Source organism: Balaenoptera acutorostrata, chromosome 7 (genome assembly GCF_949987535.1).
Source record: "Balaenoptera acutorostrata chromosome 7, mBalAcu1.1, whole genome shotgun sequence".
Taxonomy (NCBI): domain Eukaryota; kingdom Metazoa; phylum Chordata; class Mammalia; order Artiodactyla; family Balaenopteridae; genus Balaenoptera; species Balaenoptera acutorostrata.
This window is the reverse complement of record NC_080070.1, coordinates 42,567,038-42,584,713: the sequence shown is the minus strand read 5'-3', so window position 1 is coordinate 42,584,713 and position 17,676 is coordinate 42,567,038. Positions and strand designations below refer to the sequence as shown.

Sequence of the window (17,676 nt, the reverse complement as noted above, 5' to 3'; positions counted from 1 at the left end):
AATGTCCATCACTCTGACCTCTGCTTCCCTTGTCACATCTTCTCTGACTCTGAGCTTCTGGGCCTCTCTTCCCTCATAAGGACAATTGCCCTTTTGAGGCCCACCCAGAAAATCCAGGATAATCTCTCCATCTCAAGGTCATTAATTTAATCACGTCAGCAAAGTCTCTTTTGCCATGTAAGATAACATATTCACAGGTTTATGGGATTAGGACAATGAACAACTTTGGGGGACCATTATTCTGCCTACCATAGTGGTTAAAACAACCACCACGTTATTTTCCATGATTCAGTGGCTTAGCATTTGGGCTCAGCTGGGCTGGGCTTCTGGTGTCCCCTGCAGTTGTATAGGAGTCTGCAGTGATATACAAATTATCTGGGACTGGATGGTCTAAAATAGCCTTCCTCTCAGGTCTGGTGGTTGATGCTGGCTGTCAGCTGGGCCGTGTGTCTAGCAGGCTTAACCTGGGCTTCTTCATGTGGAGGCAGTGTTCCAAGAGAGTGAGAGCAGAAACTGCAAGACCTGTTGAGGCCTGGGACTGGAAGTCACATACACAGTGTCACTTCTGCTGCGTTTTAATGGTCAAAGTGAATCATAAGGCCATCCCAATTCAAATAGCTTTTGATGGAAGCAGGAAAAAATTTGTGGCCATTTAAAATCTCATACAACTAACTTAACACATTTTATTCCCCCTTTAATGTTCATATTACGTCTGTAATTAAATTTTGACATGGGGGTGTTCATTTGGTGAATCTTGACTTAATTACTTAGGATTTCACTTTTGAAATGTATTTAACTGTTATCGTACATGATGGCAATTAGTGATTTTAGAAGATACCTGAACTTTTCTGAACCTTTGATGAAACTTGTGTTTTTAACGCTCTGATATACGTAGAAACTGCTTGAACGAACCCGTGCCAGACGCGAGAATCTTCAGAGGAAAATGGCTGAGCGGCCCACACCAGCAGCAAGGTCTGCGACTCAAGCCAAGCGAGTCAGGGAGCCGCTTTCAGAAGCAAGTAACCAGCAGCCCCTGTCTGGTGGTGAAGGTAAAAGGCTTTGTGGGGAACAGTAAACTTTGCATTTTTTAAAAGGAGATAAGCGCCAAGCGTCTTATTGTTCATGCAGAAGAACCAAGGTCTTTGGGAGACAGATGGAATAGCCTCTGGGAGAAAGATCAGCCTTTTGTATTCCAGGCCTATTATATTAGGCCTAGAACCTATCAGGCCAGAGCAGAATTTCTAACAAATATTTCAGATTAACTGGTTGAACTTTATTTTCCTCATTCAAAAATTATCCTTAAAACCTCTCAGGGAAGAATAATAAAGGAACACTGGGGCACTTATACTGCCATGGTATAGAGTTTATCTACCCCAACAGATGCCAGCACAGCTGACCACCAGGTTCAGATGTGTCTATGGCGTGAGCAGGGCAACAAAAGGCAGACCTGCCTGCAAATGCTTGTAATTTAATGAGCCTTTTCATCCTCTGTCTGCTGAACCATCTCTCTCAGGCTGGGCACAAAGTATAGGTTGTTAATCTACAGAACTGGTGAAATTAAACAGAAACAAAATTAAGTAACCTCCCTCCCCACCCCCAACAAACCCACACGCACCTGGAAGCTTGTCTTATTCTTTCCTAAATCCTGGCATCCTCAGCCTACGTCAGTCAGCTGGCTTAATCTTTTCCAAGCATTTGGAATAATCTGGAGATGATCATTTCCCTTAGCATAAATTTAAAATACATAGAGAAAAAGAGTATTACAGAGGGCAAAACCAATATTACAAAAGAGATGAGGGCATAGTGCTGGTTCTCATTATTTTGTGAGCTAACCATAGAAGGAGAATTTATTTTTGTGTGTTAATACATTTTGAAGGGAGGGAATGCCATATATATTACATAGGAAATAGAGACCTGGCTCCAGTCCAGGATCTCTTCATTGTGGCATGGGTTTATGCAATCAAATATTGAGTACTATGTACTTGAAAACTAGTGGTTGGAACTGTGTTTTTTTTTTTTTTTTTTTTTTTCCAATCAGTTTCCTGTTTTTTTTTAACATGTCATGTAAATCCTTTTATAGCTACTTTATTTATTTATTTTTGGCTGTGTTGGGTCTTCGGTTCGCGCGAGGGCCCTCTCTGGTTACGGCAAGTGGGGGCCACTCTTCATCGCGGTGCGGGGACCGCTCTTCATCGCGGTGCGCCGGCCTCTCACTATCGCGGCCCCTCCCGTTGCGGGGCACAGGCTCCAGACGCGCAGGCTCAGCAGCTGTGGCTCACGGGCCCAGCCGCTCCGCGGCACGTGGGATCCTCCCAGACCAGGGCTCGAACCCGTGTCCCCTGCATTAGCAGGCAGATTCTCAACCACTGCGCCACCAGGGAAGCCCGGAACTGTGTTTTGATGCTTAAATGGAAAGATTTACTGTTATAAGTAATGTAAACTCAAAGAAGTCTTTACTTCCAGATAGTGAAGCATGTTAAATAGGAACACGTCCAAAAAATGATTAGATAAGTTCGTTGAAAATATACCCTTAAATGAGTTGCAGAAGACTGGAAAGTTTCATGATGTACATTTAATTAGATTGATGTATATGAGGGCAATCATGACTTCCCACTAATCATGCTTTGGTTACTACCAGAACAAGAACACTTGGTTAGACAGCCAGTGAAACTGACCTCTTATGGAATTTACATTCCTACCTTTTAAAGTATTAGTTTTCCAGGAGATATATTAAAACTCATTCTTGGGTAAAAATTATATGCCTTGTGTTTGAATAGCTCCTTTTTCTTTTAGGACTTTTAAATTTATTTTATAGGTGTTCGTGGAAGTTTAAAATGTAAAATGTTGTTAAACACTTGTGCCAAAGAATTTGTTTGGTATTGACCAGATAATTCAGTCATTTTTTGGTTCTCTGCCTCCTAAACCTCAAGCCAGGTGCCCTTCTACCCTTGTTTACTATTGTTCATGAAAGATTGTTTTTAAAAGCAGAAAGCTTGTGTCTACCCTTAGCTCAGCTATGTCACTTTAAGCAGGTAACTTGATTTCTCTGGGCCTGATTTTTCTTATTTAAAAGTGTGGTGATTGGGCTGTATGATCTTTAAAATCCCTTAGAATATTTGCTTATTCTGTGTGTGTGCACTTTTTATTTCCTAGTGTCTTAAGACCACATAGAATATTATGCATATATCTTGAGGATGTTATTTGAAGATTTTTTTCATTAAGGTTAAACCATAAATTATATGTTTGTTTAAAGAGAAATATCTTATATCAGATTTCTAAGTTACCGAAAGAAAGTAGAATTTTACGTATTTCTTGTTGTGAGTAAAATCATTTAAAGGAACAGAGAGACAGTGTTTTATTAATTTGTACCTACTGTAAGTTTTTCATGCTGTGAGGAATTACAGAATTTTTATTTTTTATTTTTTTGTCCTTTTTAATCTAGAGAAATCTTGCACAAAACCATCACCATCAAAAAAACGCTGTTCTGACAACACTGAAGTAGAAGTTTCCAACTTGGAAAATGAAAAACCGGTTGAGTCAGCTTCTGTAAAACCTTGTTCTCCGAGTCCTATGTCTCCTCAGGCGCAGCCACAAGCGCCACAAGTGCCAGCTGGTGTCAGTGATTCCGTGGCCACCCCGGCATCGCTGCTGGGAGTGAGGAGAGGGCTAAACTCAAGATTGGAAGGAACTGCAGCCTCCTCAGTCAAAACACGAATGCAAAAGCTGGCTGAGCAGCGGCGTCACTGGGATAATGATGATGTGACAGGTATAAACTATGTGAATGGTGTGGTCCTTAAATCTGTGTCAGTACGATTCAACTTGGTATGTTGAAAATTTTATGTATCAGTTAACACATGAAAGGTAAATGCTTTTGATCTATATCCTGAGAATCCATTGCTCGCAAATGGTTTGTATATCAGTATATATTTATCAGTTGGTTGTGTTCTCATCGAAGTAAATGACGATGAGGTTCTTAGACTGGTTCACAAAACCCTGATCTTGTAACGGAACCATCTTATATTTGCAATAAAAACAGGAGAGTATAAACTATACTCTTGGCATTATCAGCATTGCTGCCTTTCAGCTCTGTGTTCAAGAAATCCTATTTCATGGTTTCGTTAATTAAATAAACTTGAGTGACTAAGGTATGCAATGCTGTTCAATAGGGGAGAAAGAAAACTTCAGAAAACATTTATCGAGCACTTGCAAAGCATGTTTTCATGCAAAAGATGGTGGAGACAGATAAAGTGACCTGATCTTTGCCTTTCATGGGCCCATAATCTGATGGAGAGCTTATCTCCTACCTCGTTACAAAAAAAGCCTTGGGATGGCTTACAAAAATACCTATATTAAAAATGGGAAAAATGAGGAAATCAAGGTGAAGAGAAGGAAAAACAAAGTGAAGGGTAAAGTTAGTTTATTAAATACAGGCCTTAAGGTCCTCCTCACTTGCTAGAGATTGTTCTGAACTTGCTAGCAGCCAATGCAGAGAGATGAAATGCTATCAATTACATGACTAATGTTTATAAAAAAAAAAAAGAAAAAAAACAGAGCCGTGGTTGGCACTAAGACCTAAGAGAACTTTCTTCCCTGGGTCCTAAAGATAACTGTGGGAGCTAGTGAAGGTGTAAGGTTTCTCAAGGTAGGCAGATAGCTGGCTCCAGGCTCAGTTCAGTAAATGCAGTTCTAAAGTGAGCCAGCACAGTGCAGGTAGACAGCTTGGTGACGACTGGGCCTTACCCGAGGAAGCGTTCCTCAGGCTTTGGCTTTCAGCCCAGCTCCTATGTATCAGACCACTGGATTGGAATCTCAGGAGTGCGGTGGAGCCCTGGGGTGTGCTTTTTATCCCTTCCTTCCTTCCTTCCTTCCTCCCTTCCTCCCTCGCTCCCTCCCTCCCTTTCTTCCTTCCTTCCTTTCTCTTTTTTTAAAGCTCTGTAGGTAATTCTGACACATAGCCAGAATTAAGACCAAGTGATCTGAGGAAATGGATGGGCTACATATATTTCACGCAGTCTTCCATAAATATCAATTCTTTTAACTGAAATTTTGATAAGTATTGGATAGAAAAACGTTTAAGATTATCCCTTCTGGCAGTGATGATCATCTCAAGAGCAAACACTTACTGTGTGAAATGCTAGGCGTTCTAGATATTTTAAAATTCTAATGTAATATAGCATTTAATTCTTACAACAATCTTATGACATGCATACTACTTTTTCTTCATGTTGTAGAAGAGGAGACTGGGTTCAGAGAGACTAAGACGCCTGCCCACAGTCAGCAGCAGCTAAAATTCAAACCCCAGTTGTCTGACTCTAGAGCTCAACTTTTACGACCTGCCCAATGTTTTTGGGCATGTTAACAGGGTGCTGGTAGTCCACGTTGTAAATTATAACTATTTATTTTAGTAGTGGGTGGGGTTAACCATGCTTCTTTATAACGTCTGAGGAGGCTAACCAGTAAATGTGCCTCAATAGAAGAATGTTCCATTTCTGTTTTGTAGGAAATATCTATGGGCAGAGGAGTGGAGATTTTCCTTTAAAAAAAAAGAAAGAGTGTTGTGATTTGGTGCATGATCAAGAATACAACCAAGGCCCTAAACATTCTAGAGAAGGAAGCTTTGCAGCAGTGATTTCGAATATGTTGAAAGCAAATGTTCACAAATGCCCACCTCGGCCTTGAAAATAAATCTCATTAAGGCATCATAGCCTGTCTAATTTTAAGCATTGAAACTTATGAATAAAGTGTTTGTGATGAATGATTTAGTGAGTACTTTACAGGACTGTGGGTATAGCCAATTAAAGGTTTGAGGGATTATTCTAAAATATAATTTATCTGAAGGCTTTCTTTCTGACAAAGAATAGTTAGAGGAGCTAGAGGTCTATTAAGCCCATTCCTAAAACATAACAGTAAAACTGTCGTCTACTTAGAAGACAGTGCTTATTCTAAAGAAAATGATGAAGGTATGCAAAAAGGTATTGTAGGGAGGGTGGTGGTCAGGAAATCTTTTCTGGAGGAGGCAGAGATAATTAACCTGGACTTTGAGGGGCAGCTGGCTTCAGACAGTGGAGATATTCTAGGCAAAAACAACAGAATGGATGAAAAGCACAGAGGTACTGTGAGCATACTGTGTGTATAAAGAGTAGGTATTCTGGTATATAGTTCATGTGGTAGAAAAGCAAGAGATAAATTTGAAGAAAGCAGCAGGGTCCAGAGCATTTGGAATTTAACCAGGAGGTGATGGAGAAGAACTGAGAGAGTTTAAGTAGGCAAATGTTTTAGAAAGATCACTCTGGCATCAGAATTGAGGAGGGATTGACGAGGGTAGAGATTCCAAGCAGGAACACCAGTTAGAAGGCCAGTGCTGTAATTCAGGCATAATGATGATGGCCTGTGAAAGTGAAGAGGAGGCTGGATTTGAGAGATTTAGGAGATAGAATCTGTGGGACTTAATGACTGGGTGGTGGATGGTAAGGGAGAAGGGAGAAAGAGGCACGATGAGGAGGAATGTGTTGGGGGCAGTTTCAACTTCAGATATATTATTTGGGGTGTCCGTGGGATAGTCAAATGGAGGTAGCTGGTAGTTAGATGGAGACCACGAAGGACAGGCCGCAAAGACAGAACTAATAGAGGATGATGTCACGTGGAAATACAAGGCCCGCAAAGTGTGTGGGCATCTGGTGAAAATAGCAAAAGCAACTTCAGGGCAGTGGTGTAGGCAGAAGGCAGGTTGAAGGGAGTTGAGTGGTGAGTGAATACAGTGCAGGGAAAGAGGGACATTACCTAAAAGGGGGTATACGTTGATGAGAGGATGTTTGGTTTTAGCTTTAAGATGAGAGAGACTTGAGCATATTTATGTGTAGAAAAAAAAGTTTGTAGAAAGGAAGAAGGGGTTATTTGGAGCAAGATCCCTGAGGTTTGGGGGGAGTAGAATTGAGAATTCAGACAGAATTATAAGCCTTGGACAGCAGGAGGGCTAATCTGTTCCATTGACTGAATTTTTGGAACAGAAAGTGCCATGAACTTTGACTGCCCTATATACTCTTTATGCATACAGGCCTTCATAAGTTAAGTATTGCTTATTTGAGATTTATCTCCAAATGAAGTAACTGTGCAGAAAAACATTTTAGTCTAACCCTGTGCTATCCAATACCATAACCACTAGCCATATGTAGCTTTTAAACTTAAATTAATTAAAATGAAATGAAGTTTCTTATTGCTCTTACCACAATTCAAATGCTCACTAGCCATATGTGGCTAGTTGTTACTGTATTAGACACCATGGATATAGAACATCTCCATCATTGCAGAAAGTTCTGTTGTACAGCACTGGTCTAATACATTTTTAAAACAAATATGTTGAATATGTAATCTTAAATTGTGCAGTGTTATAACATCATAAATTAATCCTAAAAATATAACCTAAATCTATGGTGTCTTATAGATTCATAATCCATCAAATAATTGAAAAAAATAGGTATAACAAAGTGTTCTTTTTTTTTTCTTTTTTTAAATTTGGATTAAGTATCTGATTTGAAAATATATTGTCAAATTTAAGCAGTTTGGTAGTTTCATGCATATGAGAAAAGCTTTTTTTTTTTGAGTGATCCCTTTATTACACACACATATAACTCATGAATTTTAACTTTTAAAACATTTTCAGATGATATACACGAAAGCTCACCCATCTCAGCAATGCCGTCAGAGGCTACCTCCCCTCCCAAACCATCCCTTTCAGATGCCTCAGCAGCTCCAGTTGGCAGGAAGGGCCGTCTAGCCAACCTTGCTGCAACTATTTGCTCCTGGGAAGATGATGTAAAAAACTCATCTGCAAAGCAAAACAGTGTACAAGAACAGCCTGGTACCACTTGTTTATCCAAATTTTCCTCTGCAAGTGGAGCATCTGCTAGGATCAATAGCAGCAGTGTTAAGCAGGAAGCTACATGCTGTTCCCAAAGGGATGGCGATGCCTCTTTGAATAAAGCCTCATCCTCTAGCGCTGTGGGTGCATCTTTGATTAATGTTGCAATTTCCAGCTCTGGGGTAAGTAAATATAATTTTGGTCTTTGGAAACCTTTTTTGTTGTTGTTATGAATAATAATTTATATATATGTGTAGGTATGCATTTTATAACATATATAGGATGTTTATATGTATTTTTAGAGTATTTCATAGAAAGTAAAAATCATAAATTTGGTATTCTGTCCCAAGATAAATGAGCAATTGACAACTAAATTACACTAATTTAATGTAACTCCAAAGTATATACTATGGAATGGTGGAACCTCTTCTTAGTCATCAGGGAGAGCCTGAAAATTACTTTCTCTATTAGAATGCTCTATGTATGTGTATAAATACAAGAAAGACATCAAATATCTCTGAAAACTAGTAGCAGTAGTTACCTCTAGAAGGCAATTGTCAAGGGTGGGCATGATACCTTTACTGTATATTGTTTTGAAATGTTTGAAAGATTACCTTGCCCATGTGTTATCTCAACGGTTTTTTAAAAAATATGAAAAAACCAAAACAGAAAAAAATGTTGTGTTTCTGAGCATTATCTTTAAGTGTAGAACCATGTTTTGGAATTAGACAGACCTGCATTCAATCCCAGCCCTTCCACATAATTAGAAGTGTGGCTTTGGAGAGTTACTTAATCTTGCAAAACTTTATTTTTCCATTTGTAAATTGGGAAAGAAAGGGTTTGGGAGGATTAAATGAGATAATGTGCATAAAGCACTTAGTATGGTGCTTGGCACATAGTAAATACTTAATAACTTATAGTTCACCTTCAAGTACATGATACGATTTTGTCAAGTTAATATTGATTTAATTAAAATGCAAATATATAGGTAATTTGACCTAATACAATTAACATTTATAAAGGTACTAGTGTGATAATATAAAAGAAATTGTTTTTTAAAATAGTGAGTGACCCTATCCCTCGTAATAAATTACCCATCAGTATATTATGCAGACTAAACTACATATTATAATTTGAATAATGGCATTTTCTAAGTTAATTTTTTTCAAACCTTTCAAATTGGTTTGATCTATTAGAGAGTAAGATACTTTTTTCCATGAGTTTACATAAAGGCTACCGAGCATATAGGATTTGAGTTGGTTTTTTTATAGGATTTGAGTGCTTTTTATAGAACTACCTTTAGATATTGTGAATGTTGTTATTTACCCTAAGTATTATCATGTTGCAGAAAGCTACTTCTTCCCCAGTGAAATCTTCTACTACATCCATCACCAGTGCTAAAAATTGTGAGGTACAAAATCCTGAACTACTTCAAAAAACCTCTGTTAGTCCTCTTAAAACAGAGGTGTCAAAATCAACTGAGAGATCAACTGTATCCAGGACAGTTCGGCCCAAGGAAGAATTAAACAGAGAAATTTGTCTGCAGTCTCAACCTAAGGACAAATCTACAACACCAGGTAACATATTTTTAAAAAAATCTAAAGTACTGCTGACTATTTTCAGTGTGTCTGTTCTTAGCATTTTAAATATCCAATTGCTCATGGTACAGTGTTGGTTTGCCAGGGCAAATGCCCGAATGTATCAAGTGAGACTTATTCAAAATCAGCTTTAATTGATTGAATGAATGTTCATTAATGTAGACTAGCCCGGTTACTGGTCAAAGTGTTTAACTTGTTACATTTTAACAGTTTAAACATGCTTTTTTCTAGAAAGACCGAGATACTTTCTTCTATACTTTTTGATGCAGACAAACCATATACAACTGGAAATCACATTTTAAGGATATAATGGAGAAGCGTTCTTATAACCAAGCGTGCAAAGCAGTGCTTCTCAAACTTCACTATGAAAGCACCCGTAGTAGCAAAGGGAAGGGAATATGTATACAAATGACTCCACTCCCATTTAATTTATATGTGTGTATATTGTATGTGAATGTATACATATGAAGGTTCAATTTTACTATGGTAAACTGATGCTCCAGGAAGTCCATATTTATCTTGTGGTGACTTACACCTTCTGGTATACCCCCGCATGCTATTGGTTGAGAAACATAGGACTAAAAAAATATGGTTCAAATACAGGGTAATATAGTGTACTTTGAGCTATATTCTTTTTCATTAGAATTGCTTTCGGAAAGACTGTTAATTCTACATTTTAACTTCTTAAAAATACAATCTCTCCAGAAATAATAGTTCATCATAAAAGAGAAGTAGTCAGAGAGATGAGAGTGGGGAATCCATTAGTTATGGGGTAAGTAGAAACCAGCAGTCAGTTTCCAGATGAGCCAAAATGAGAATTGGAGACAATAGCAAAAGCCCCACGTGAAATTAGACTATGACTCCCTGTTTTCTAAAGACTTACGGCATAGATAAGAACGACATAAGGGGCATTGTTGGGAATTCCCTGGTGGTATTGCTGTTAGGACTCGGCGCTTTCACTGCTGGTCATGGGTCAAATTCTGCCCTTCACCTGTTTTTGCAAATAAAGTTTTATTGGAACACAACCATGCCCATTTACTGTCTGTGGCTGCTTTCATGCTTCAGTGCAGAGTTGAGTAGTTGTGACAATGGCCATATGGCCTGCAAAGCCCCAAATATTTACTCTTTGGCTGTTTATGGTAAAATGTTTGCCAGTTAATGATATAGGTAACCTCCTTTTATGTAGTGCAACCCTAGCATTCTTATAATGGAGGTGGTAATGTATCCCATTTGTTCTATTTTAAATGTATCTCATACTATTTTAGATGAGTACTGTTTTAAGACTTTATAAAACCAAGACATCCTTTGATAAAGTAAATTATCCCTAATTATTATTTTTGAAAGAGAAAAAGGATTTAATCACTGGATTTTCATGTTAGACTTCCTAAAAGCAAGAAAATAAATTGGGCTGTAGAAATATTAGTAGTTGGGTTATCATGGCCAGGATACTTGGTTGTTAGGGTATATTATTAATGCACATACAGTCAATTTCCAATCATCTAGGTTCTGATTATTTAGTTTAAGGGTTTTCTAATCCCTACTGTCCTCTTACTCTACTTTTTAAAAATTCTTCTTCTTGTTTTTTTTAAAGAATTAAATCCTGTAAAACAAATTTTAGGACATGGAGTTAAATAGTGTGGTAAAAAAACTTATTTTTTTTAAGTTTTTTGAACTATTTTCTTTCTGTTTACTTTCTGAATGAATATTCCTAGTAGAATCAAAGCATTTTGGAGCTGAACTGGATTTTAGAACTTTTCCCATAGAAATCATAATTGTTACTTATTCTAAACAGCCTCCCAAAAATGTGTGTATTATCTTTAGGAGGAGCAGGAATTAAGCCTTTCCTGGAACGCTTTGGAGAGCGTTGTCAAGAGCACAGCAAAGAAAGTCCAGCTCGTAGCACACCCCATAGAACTCCCATTATCACTCCAAATACAAAGGCCATACAAGAAAGATTATTCAAGCAAAACGCATCTTCGTCTACTACTCATTTAGCGCAACAGCTCAAGCAGGTATGGCTTACTGCTTTTAACATTATTCATTACATGGTATGAGCATAGAACCTAGAAGTCAAACTATGAATTCTGACTCCAGTCTTTTTGACTGGAGATAAATAGCATCTTGATTCTCTGTATCACTTGTTTCAAATTAGAAATATTATTGTCCTATATTCTGTGTGTATTGTGAATTTAATCTGAAAACTGAGGACAAGGTTAGTAGAATTTGAATATTATTAAACATACTTTTGGCTCTTGTGTAAAATAGAGCTTTTGATGGTTTTAGGAACGTCAAAAAGAACTAGCATGTCTTCGTGGCCGATTTGACAAGGGCAGTTTATGGAGTGCAGAAAAAGGCGAAAACTCAAGAAGCAAACAACTAGAAACCAAACAGGTAATATAAACAAGAAATGTAAAAGTGAACTTGTTACCAAAGTAGTGCTGGGATTTAACTTGTGGTTCTGTATTGTAAAATAATTCTTTATATACTGTCTTGTTCCAATAAACTATGCAGCTTTCTATTCATAAACTCCTTATATGGTCATACCAACTTTGCTTTTCTCTTGTGATATTTTGCCATTTAATGGAACTTTTAACCATGTTTACTGATGACCTACTTAAAATCAAATTTAAAAGGTATTCTCATCATTCAATTGATTTCAGATTCCTTTTAACATTCTATTTAGATGCTGGTTTTCAAATATTTCTCAGAGTCTGCTTTTCTCATTAATGATTATATATCTCTCCCCAAATACCATACTTTTAGACTATCTGTAATTCTTTCAGTCACCAAATACCTCCCAGATTTCTGTTTACTCATATTACTTCTGGTCAAATTTCACTGATAAGCCTTCAACAAAATCCCTACTGTGTTAAACTATCTTCTGTTTCATCTACATGCCTACTGTGTACAAAATACTGTGTTAGGAGATATACATATATATATATATATATATATATATATATATATATATATACACACACACACATTTTACTTTCAGTTTTATTGAGATATAATTGACATACAACACTGTAAAAGTTTAATGATTTGACTTACATACATTATGAAATGATTACCACAATAAGTTTAGTGAACCTCCATCATCTCATAGATACAAAATTAAAGAAATAGAAAAAAACATATTTTCCTTATGATGTGAACTCTTAGGATTTACTCTCATAACATACTGCAGTGTTAATTATGTTAATCAGGTTGTACATTATATCTCTAGTACTTATTCATCTCATAACTGGAAGTTTATACCTTTTGACCACTTTCATCCAATTCCCCCTTCCCCTACCCCCTCCTTTGGTAACCACAAAGCTGATCATTTTTTCTATGAGTTAGTTTGTTTGTTTTTGAAGTATAATTGACCTATACCACTATGTTAGTTCTGGTTGCACAGTACAGTGATTTGATGTTTCTATACATTACAAAATGATCACTACAATAAGTCTAGTTACCATCTGTCACCGTACGAAGATATTACATTATTATTGACTGTATTCCCAGTGCTGTACCTTTCATCCCTGTGATTCATTTATTTTATAGCTGGAAGTTTATACCTCTTAATTTTCCTGTGTTAGGATATATTTTTAAGCTAAAAATAATAGAACTATATTTAACGTGGTTACCAGTAGAAATAGAATAATACATTTATCCTTTATTCTTTGAGAAGGATCTATTTGATTTTGTTTTTTTTTATCAGTTCCCTCGCTTAACAAATCATGTTTCTCAAGGTCCTGATCTCAACCATTTTTTTTGTCTCACTTGTCCTGGAACATCTCTTTCCCATCCTCATATCTAGCTTCAGTCAATCACAGAAATGCTGATAATGCTTGGCTATTCTGCCCTCACCTCTCTCCTGAGCTCTAATTGAGCTTTGGTTGGCTGGCAGAGCTTTCTATGCTTTGCTGGAATATCTTCCCCATGTAGTCTCTGTCTTCACTTAGGGCTTTACTCTATACTTCATCATCTAAAACAATCTGGCAGTACCTCCTTGGCTCCTTCCTCCTGTTACTATGTCTTCCCACCCGCTGGCCTCTAGCACATGCACACACACATCCAGTGATACATTTTCTAAGTATGTCACCAAGCTTCCTTATCTTGTGTATTTTCCTCTGCCATTGCCTTAATCATTACCATAGCTTTGTGTGAACACCCTGCTTTTAGTCTGGCTTCTCTCCAGTCCATCTAACCCACTGCTGCTAGAAAAATATTTCTAAAAGGCAGATAGGCATGTATTCCCTTGCTTAAAATCCTGGAGAGCTCCCCATAGCTAACATCAGAAAAATGTCTAAAGTGCTTGGCTTGATATCTAGAATCATTCAGAAATCTGGCTTCTCTTCCCTGCTCCTCCACATGTGTGCTTCAGTCCTGCCATGCAGACTATTTGTAGTCTCTCAAATGTACCCATATTTTCAGATCTCTTTGTCTTTGCCTTGCTAGTCTCTCTGGATGAAATATCTCTGTGGTGAGCTCCTGCTTCATTAAGAATAGGTTAAATTTTAATTCCCTCTGGAAGTTTTTACTTGGCCCTTTTCCCAGTCCCCCTCCTGCTTTTTTGGGCCCATGTCATCCTGTTTTTACCTCACTGGAATATTTATCTTCCTATAATTGTTTTAACTTTGTTTTTCACCACTGTCTATGAGAGCCTTATTCATCTCTGTGTTCTCAGTGCTTGACTCGCAGTAGGAGCACAGTAAATTTGTCTTTGGAAGAAAGAACGAATGGGCTAATCCTTCCCATCAGCATAGAGCAAGCTATTATCTGTGATCTTAAAACAAAAACAACTCTTTTGATCTCCTATTCCCCTCCCTTTCTTTGCCTCCTTTTCATCCAGACTCTTCCAAAAGGATGTCTCTACTTGTATCTTCCAGTTTTTCTCTTCCCTTCTCTCTTGATCTCTCCACTCAGGCGTTCACCACTACCCTTATCAAATTCACCAGTGATCTTCAGTAATCAGTTTTCAGGTGTTTAACTTGACCTATTATTAGCAGCATTTGACATTGTGAATCACTCTCTTCTGTTTGAGGCACCTTCTTCACTTGGTTGCCGGTAGGTCATAGTCTCATGGTTTTCCTTCTACATCTCTGGAAAATAAAAAGCAACCGTTCTTAAATGATTTTTTTTTGTTAAATGATTCCTGATAAACCTGTGGAATCCCTCCCCAGACAGTTGCACATATACGTGTAAAGAAAATTCTGAACACAATAATGGGGAGTTCAGGGGTCTCCCCACCTCAGAACTCATCTGTGGTACCCACAGAAAGAGCAGCCTAAAAGATGGGAGGGAAAAGCAGTTGAGTATGGTATAACTGAAGTCAGGGGAAGAAAGAGCCTTTCAGAAGGGAGGAGTGGTTGGTATTGCCAAGTGTTTGTTGTCAGACATAGACTGGACTGAGACCACTGGGTTTTGAAATAAGGAGCTTGTTGTGACTTGGCAGAGCCTTTTAATGAAGTGGTGAGGGTAGAATGCACGTAGTAGTGGGTGAAGAGCAGAGTCCAGGCGTATAGGCAGTCCTCAGAAGTTTGGTTCTGAAGAGAAGGGAGCAAGGAGGTGGTGGCTAGAAAGGGATGAGGAAGAGGCGTGTGGTTTTGCTAGTATTTGTTTTGGTCTTTCTGAGGAGACAATTATTTTTTCCCAATATGTGGCTTTCACCTGAATTGGTTTATCTAAAGCTGAACTCTGATGTGGATTTTCATTCTCTCTTGCCTACTGGTCTCTAAAAAAGATTTTACATACTATGAATTACCAAGAATGTGAACTAGCACCGAGGCCTTTTGTGTTCTAAACATGACTGGACCCTTTCACATTCATTATCTGTTTTGTTCTGAGGAAGCTTATATAGAACAATGACTCTTACTTATTTCATTTAATAACATGTAAAAAGACAAAATTTATAGTTTTGAGAGATAAAGTTTATCTCTTCATTTGCTTTTTGCAGGAAATTCACTGTCAGAACACTCCCCTCAGAAAACAAGTTTGTCCAAATACCCCATCACTTCCAGTAACAGAAAAGGTGGCAGAAAATCAGACACCAGCAAAACCTTCTAGTATAGAACCTACGGGTAAGCGTTTTCTATTTCTACTTCACTTAAAATGTAGATTTCAGTCTACCATAGTTTTGGAAATTGGACTGGAAAGCAGAAATGCTGTTCTAGTGTAAAAAGACAGATTCATTTCTTCATTTCCACTTACCTTTTCATTTCTAGCCATGCAATATCCTTCTTCCTTAGTTATCTTTCCAGAGTGAGAACGCATACACTTGATGAGAGTGTAAATTACTATAAGTATTTTTTGGAGAAAAATTCAGTAATATCTATTGAATTGTAAAGTGTGTGTGCTCTGCAAGTGTTTCTGTAAGTTGAATTCTTAGAACTAGTGTGCACAGGTGTATGTACAAATATATTAATTGTAGCACCATTTGTAATAGTAATAAGATTTAAATGACCTAAATGCACATCAGTAGAAGACTGTAAATAAATTGTGCTAAATCCATGTAATCAAGTATTATGTAGCTGCTTAAAATGAATAAGGTAGCTTTGTATGTAATGACATTTAATATATCATAGGCAGTTAAATTAAAAAAAAACAATAGTGGTAAAAATACATATTACTGAAATTCGCCATCTTAACAATTTTTAAGTGTACAATTCAGTAGTGTTAAGTATATTCACACTGTTGAGGAACAGATCTCTGGAACTTTCATTTGGTAAAACTGAAACTCTATACCCATTAAACAACAACTCCCCTTTTCCCCCTCCTGAGCCTCTGGTCACCAGCATTCTACATTCTGTTTCTATGAATTTGACTACCTCATATAGATTAGATACCTCATATAAATGCAATAATATAGTATTTGTCTTTTTGTGGCTAGCATATTTAATTTAGCATAATGTCCCAGGGTTCATCCATGTTGACATGTCAGGACTACCTTCCTTTTTAAAGCTGAATAATATTTCATTGTGTAGATATACCATATTTTGTTTATCCATTATCCATTGATGGACATGTGGGTTGCTTCCACCTCTTCGCTATTGTGGATAGTGCTATTATGAACATGGGTATGCAAATATCTCTTCGAGACCCTGCTTTCAATTCTTTTGGCTGTATACCCAGAAGTAGGATTGCTTGATCATGCAGTAGTTCTATTTTTAATATTTTGAGGAACCATTATGCTGGTTTCCATAGTGGTCACACTATTTACATTCTCACCAACAGTGCGCAAGCATTCTAATTTCTCCACACCCTCATCAACACTTGTTATTTTTTGTTTTCTTGAGTAGCTATCCTAATATGTATGAGTTATTAGCTCATTGTGATTTTGATTTGCATTTCTCCTATGATTGGAAATGTTCAGCATCTTTTCGCATGCTTGTTGGCCATTTGTATATCATCTTTGGAGACGTGTCTGTTCATGTCCTTTGCCCATTTTTAAATCAGGTTGATTTTTTGTTATTGAGTTGTAGGAGTTCTTATATTCTGAATATTAACCCCTTGTCAAATATATGATTTGCAAATATTTTCTCACATTCAGTAGGTTGATACACAAAACTTTTTTTTTAAATTGAGGTATAGTTGATTGACAATATTATATTAGTTTTAGGTGTACAACATAATGATTAAACATTTTTATAGATTATACTCCATTTTAGTTATCATAAAATATTTTCCATGTGCTGGACAATATATCCTTGAAACTTACTTATTTTATACATAGTGGTTTGTACCTCTTAATCCCCTACTCCTAACTTGCCCCCTCTCCCACAAAAGTTTTTAAGTTTGATGTAGTCCCATTTGTCTATTTTTGCTTTTGTTGCCTGCTTTGTGTTATACCCAGGAAATCATCACCAAACCCAATGTCATGAAGCTTTCTTTCTCTCTCTGTTTTCTTCTGGGAGTTTTATAGTTTTGAGTCTTACATTATGTCTTTAATCCATTTTGAGTTGATTTTTGTATATGACGTCAGATAAAGGTCCAACTTAATTCTTTGCATGTAAATATCCAGTTTTCCCTACATCATTTGTCCTTTCCCCATTGAATTATCTTGGCAGCCTTGTTAAAGATCATTTGACCATATATGTGAAGTTTTATTTCTGGGCTCTCTCTTCTTTTCCATTGGTCTATATGTCTATCTTTATGCTAATATCATACTATATTGATTATTATAGCTTTGTAATATGTTTTGAAATCAGGAAATGTCAGTCTTCTAACTTTGTT

The 17,676-nt window shown here is 37.2% G+C and overlaps 1 protein-coding gene across 3 annotated transcripts in view; it reads left to right on the top strand.

Annotated features, from left to right (window-relative positions):
* The window catches only part of ANLN (anillin, actin binding protein), a 54,456-nt gene that overhangs the window by 5,458 nt on the left and 31,322 nt on the right, over window positions 1-17,676 (top strand). For all 3 annotated transcript variants that reach the window (XM_057549948.1, XM_057549947.1, XM_057549949.1), the window contains exons 2-8: window positions 896-1,049; window positions 3,443-3,766; window positions 7,661-8,040; window positions 9,207-9,435; window positions 11,278-11,468; window positions 11,740-11,847; window positions 15,401-15,524. In XM_057549948.1, coding sequence (XP_057405931.1) covers window positions 896-1,049; window positions 3,443-3,766; window positions 7,661-8,040; window positions 9,207-9,435; window positions 11,278-11,468; window positions 11,740-11,847; window positions 15,401-15,524 — 1,510 coding nt within the window. The remainder of the gene's footprint in view (window positions 1-895; window positions 1,050-3,442; window positions 3,767-7,660; window positions 8,041-9,206; window positions 9,436-11,277; window positions 11,469-11,739; window positions 11,848-15,400; window positions 15,525-17,676) is intronic.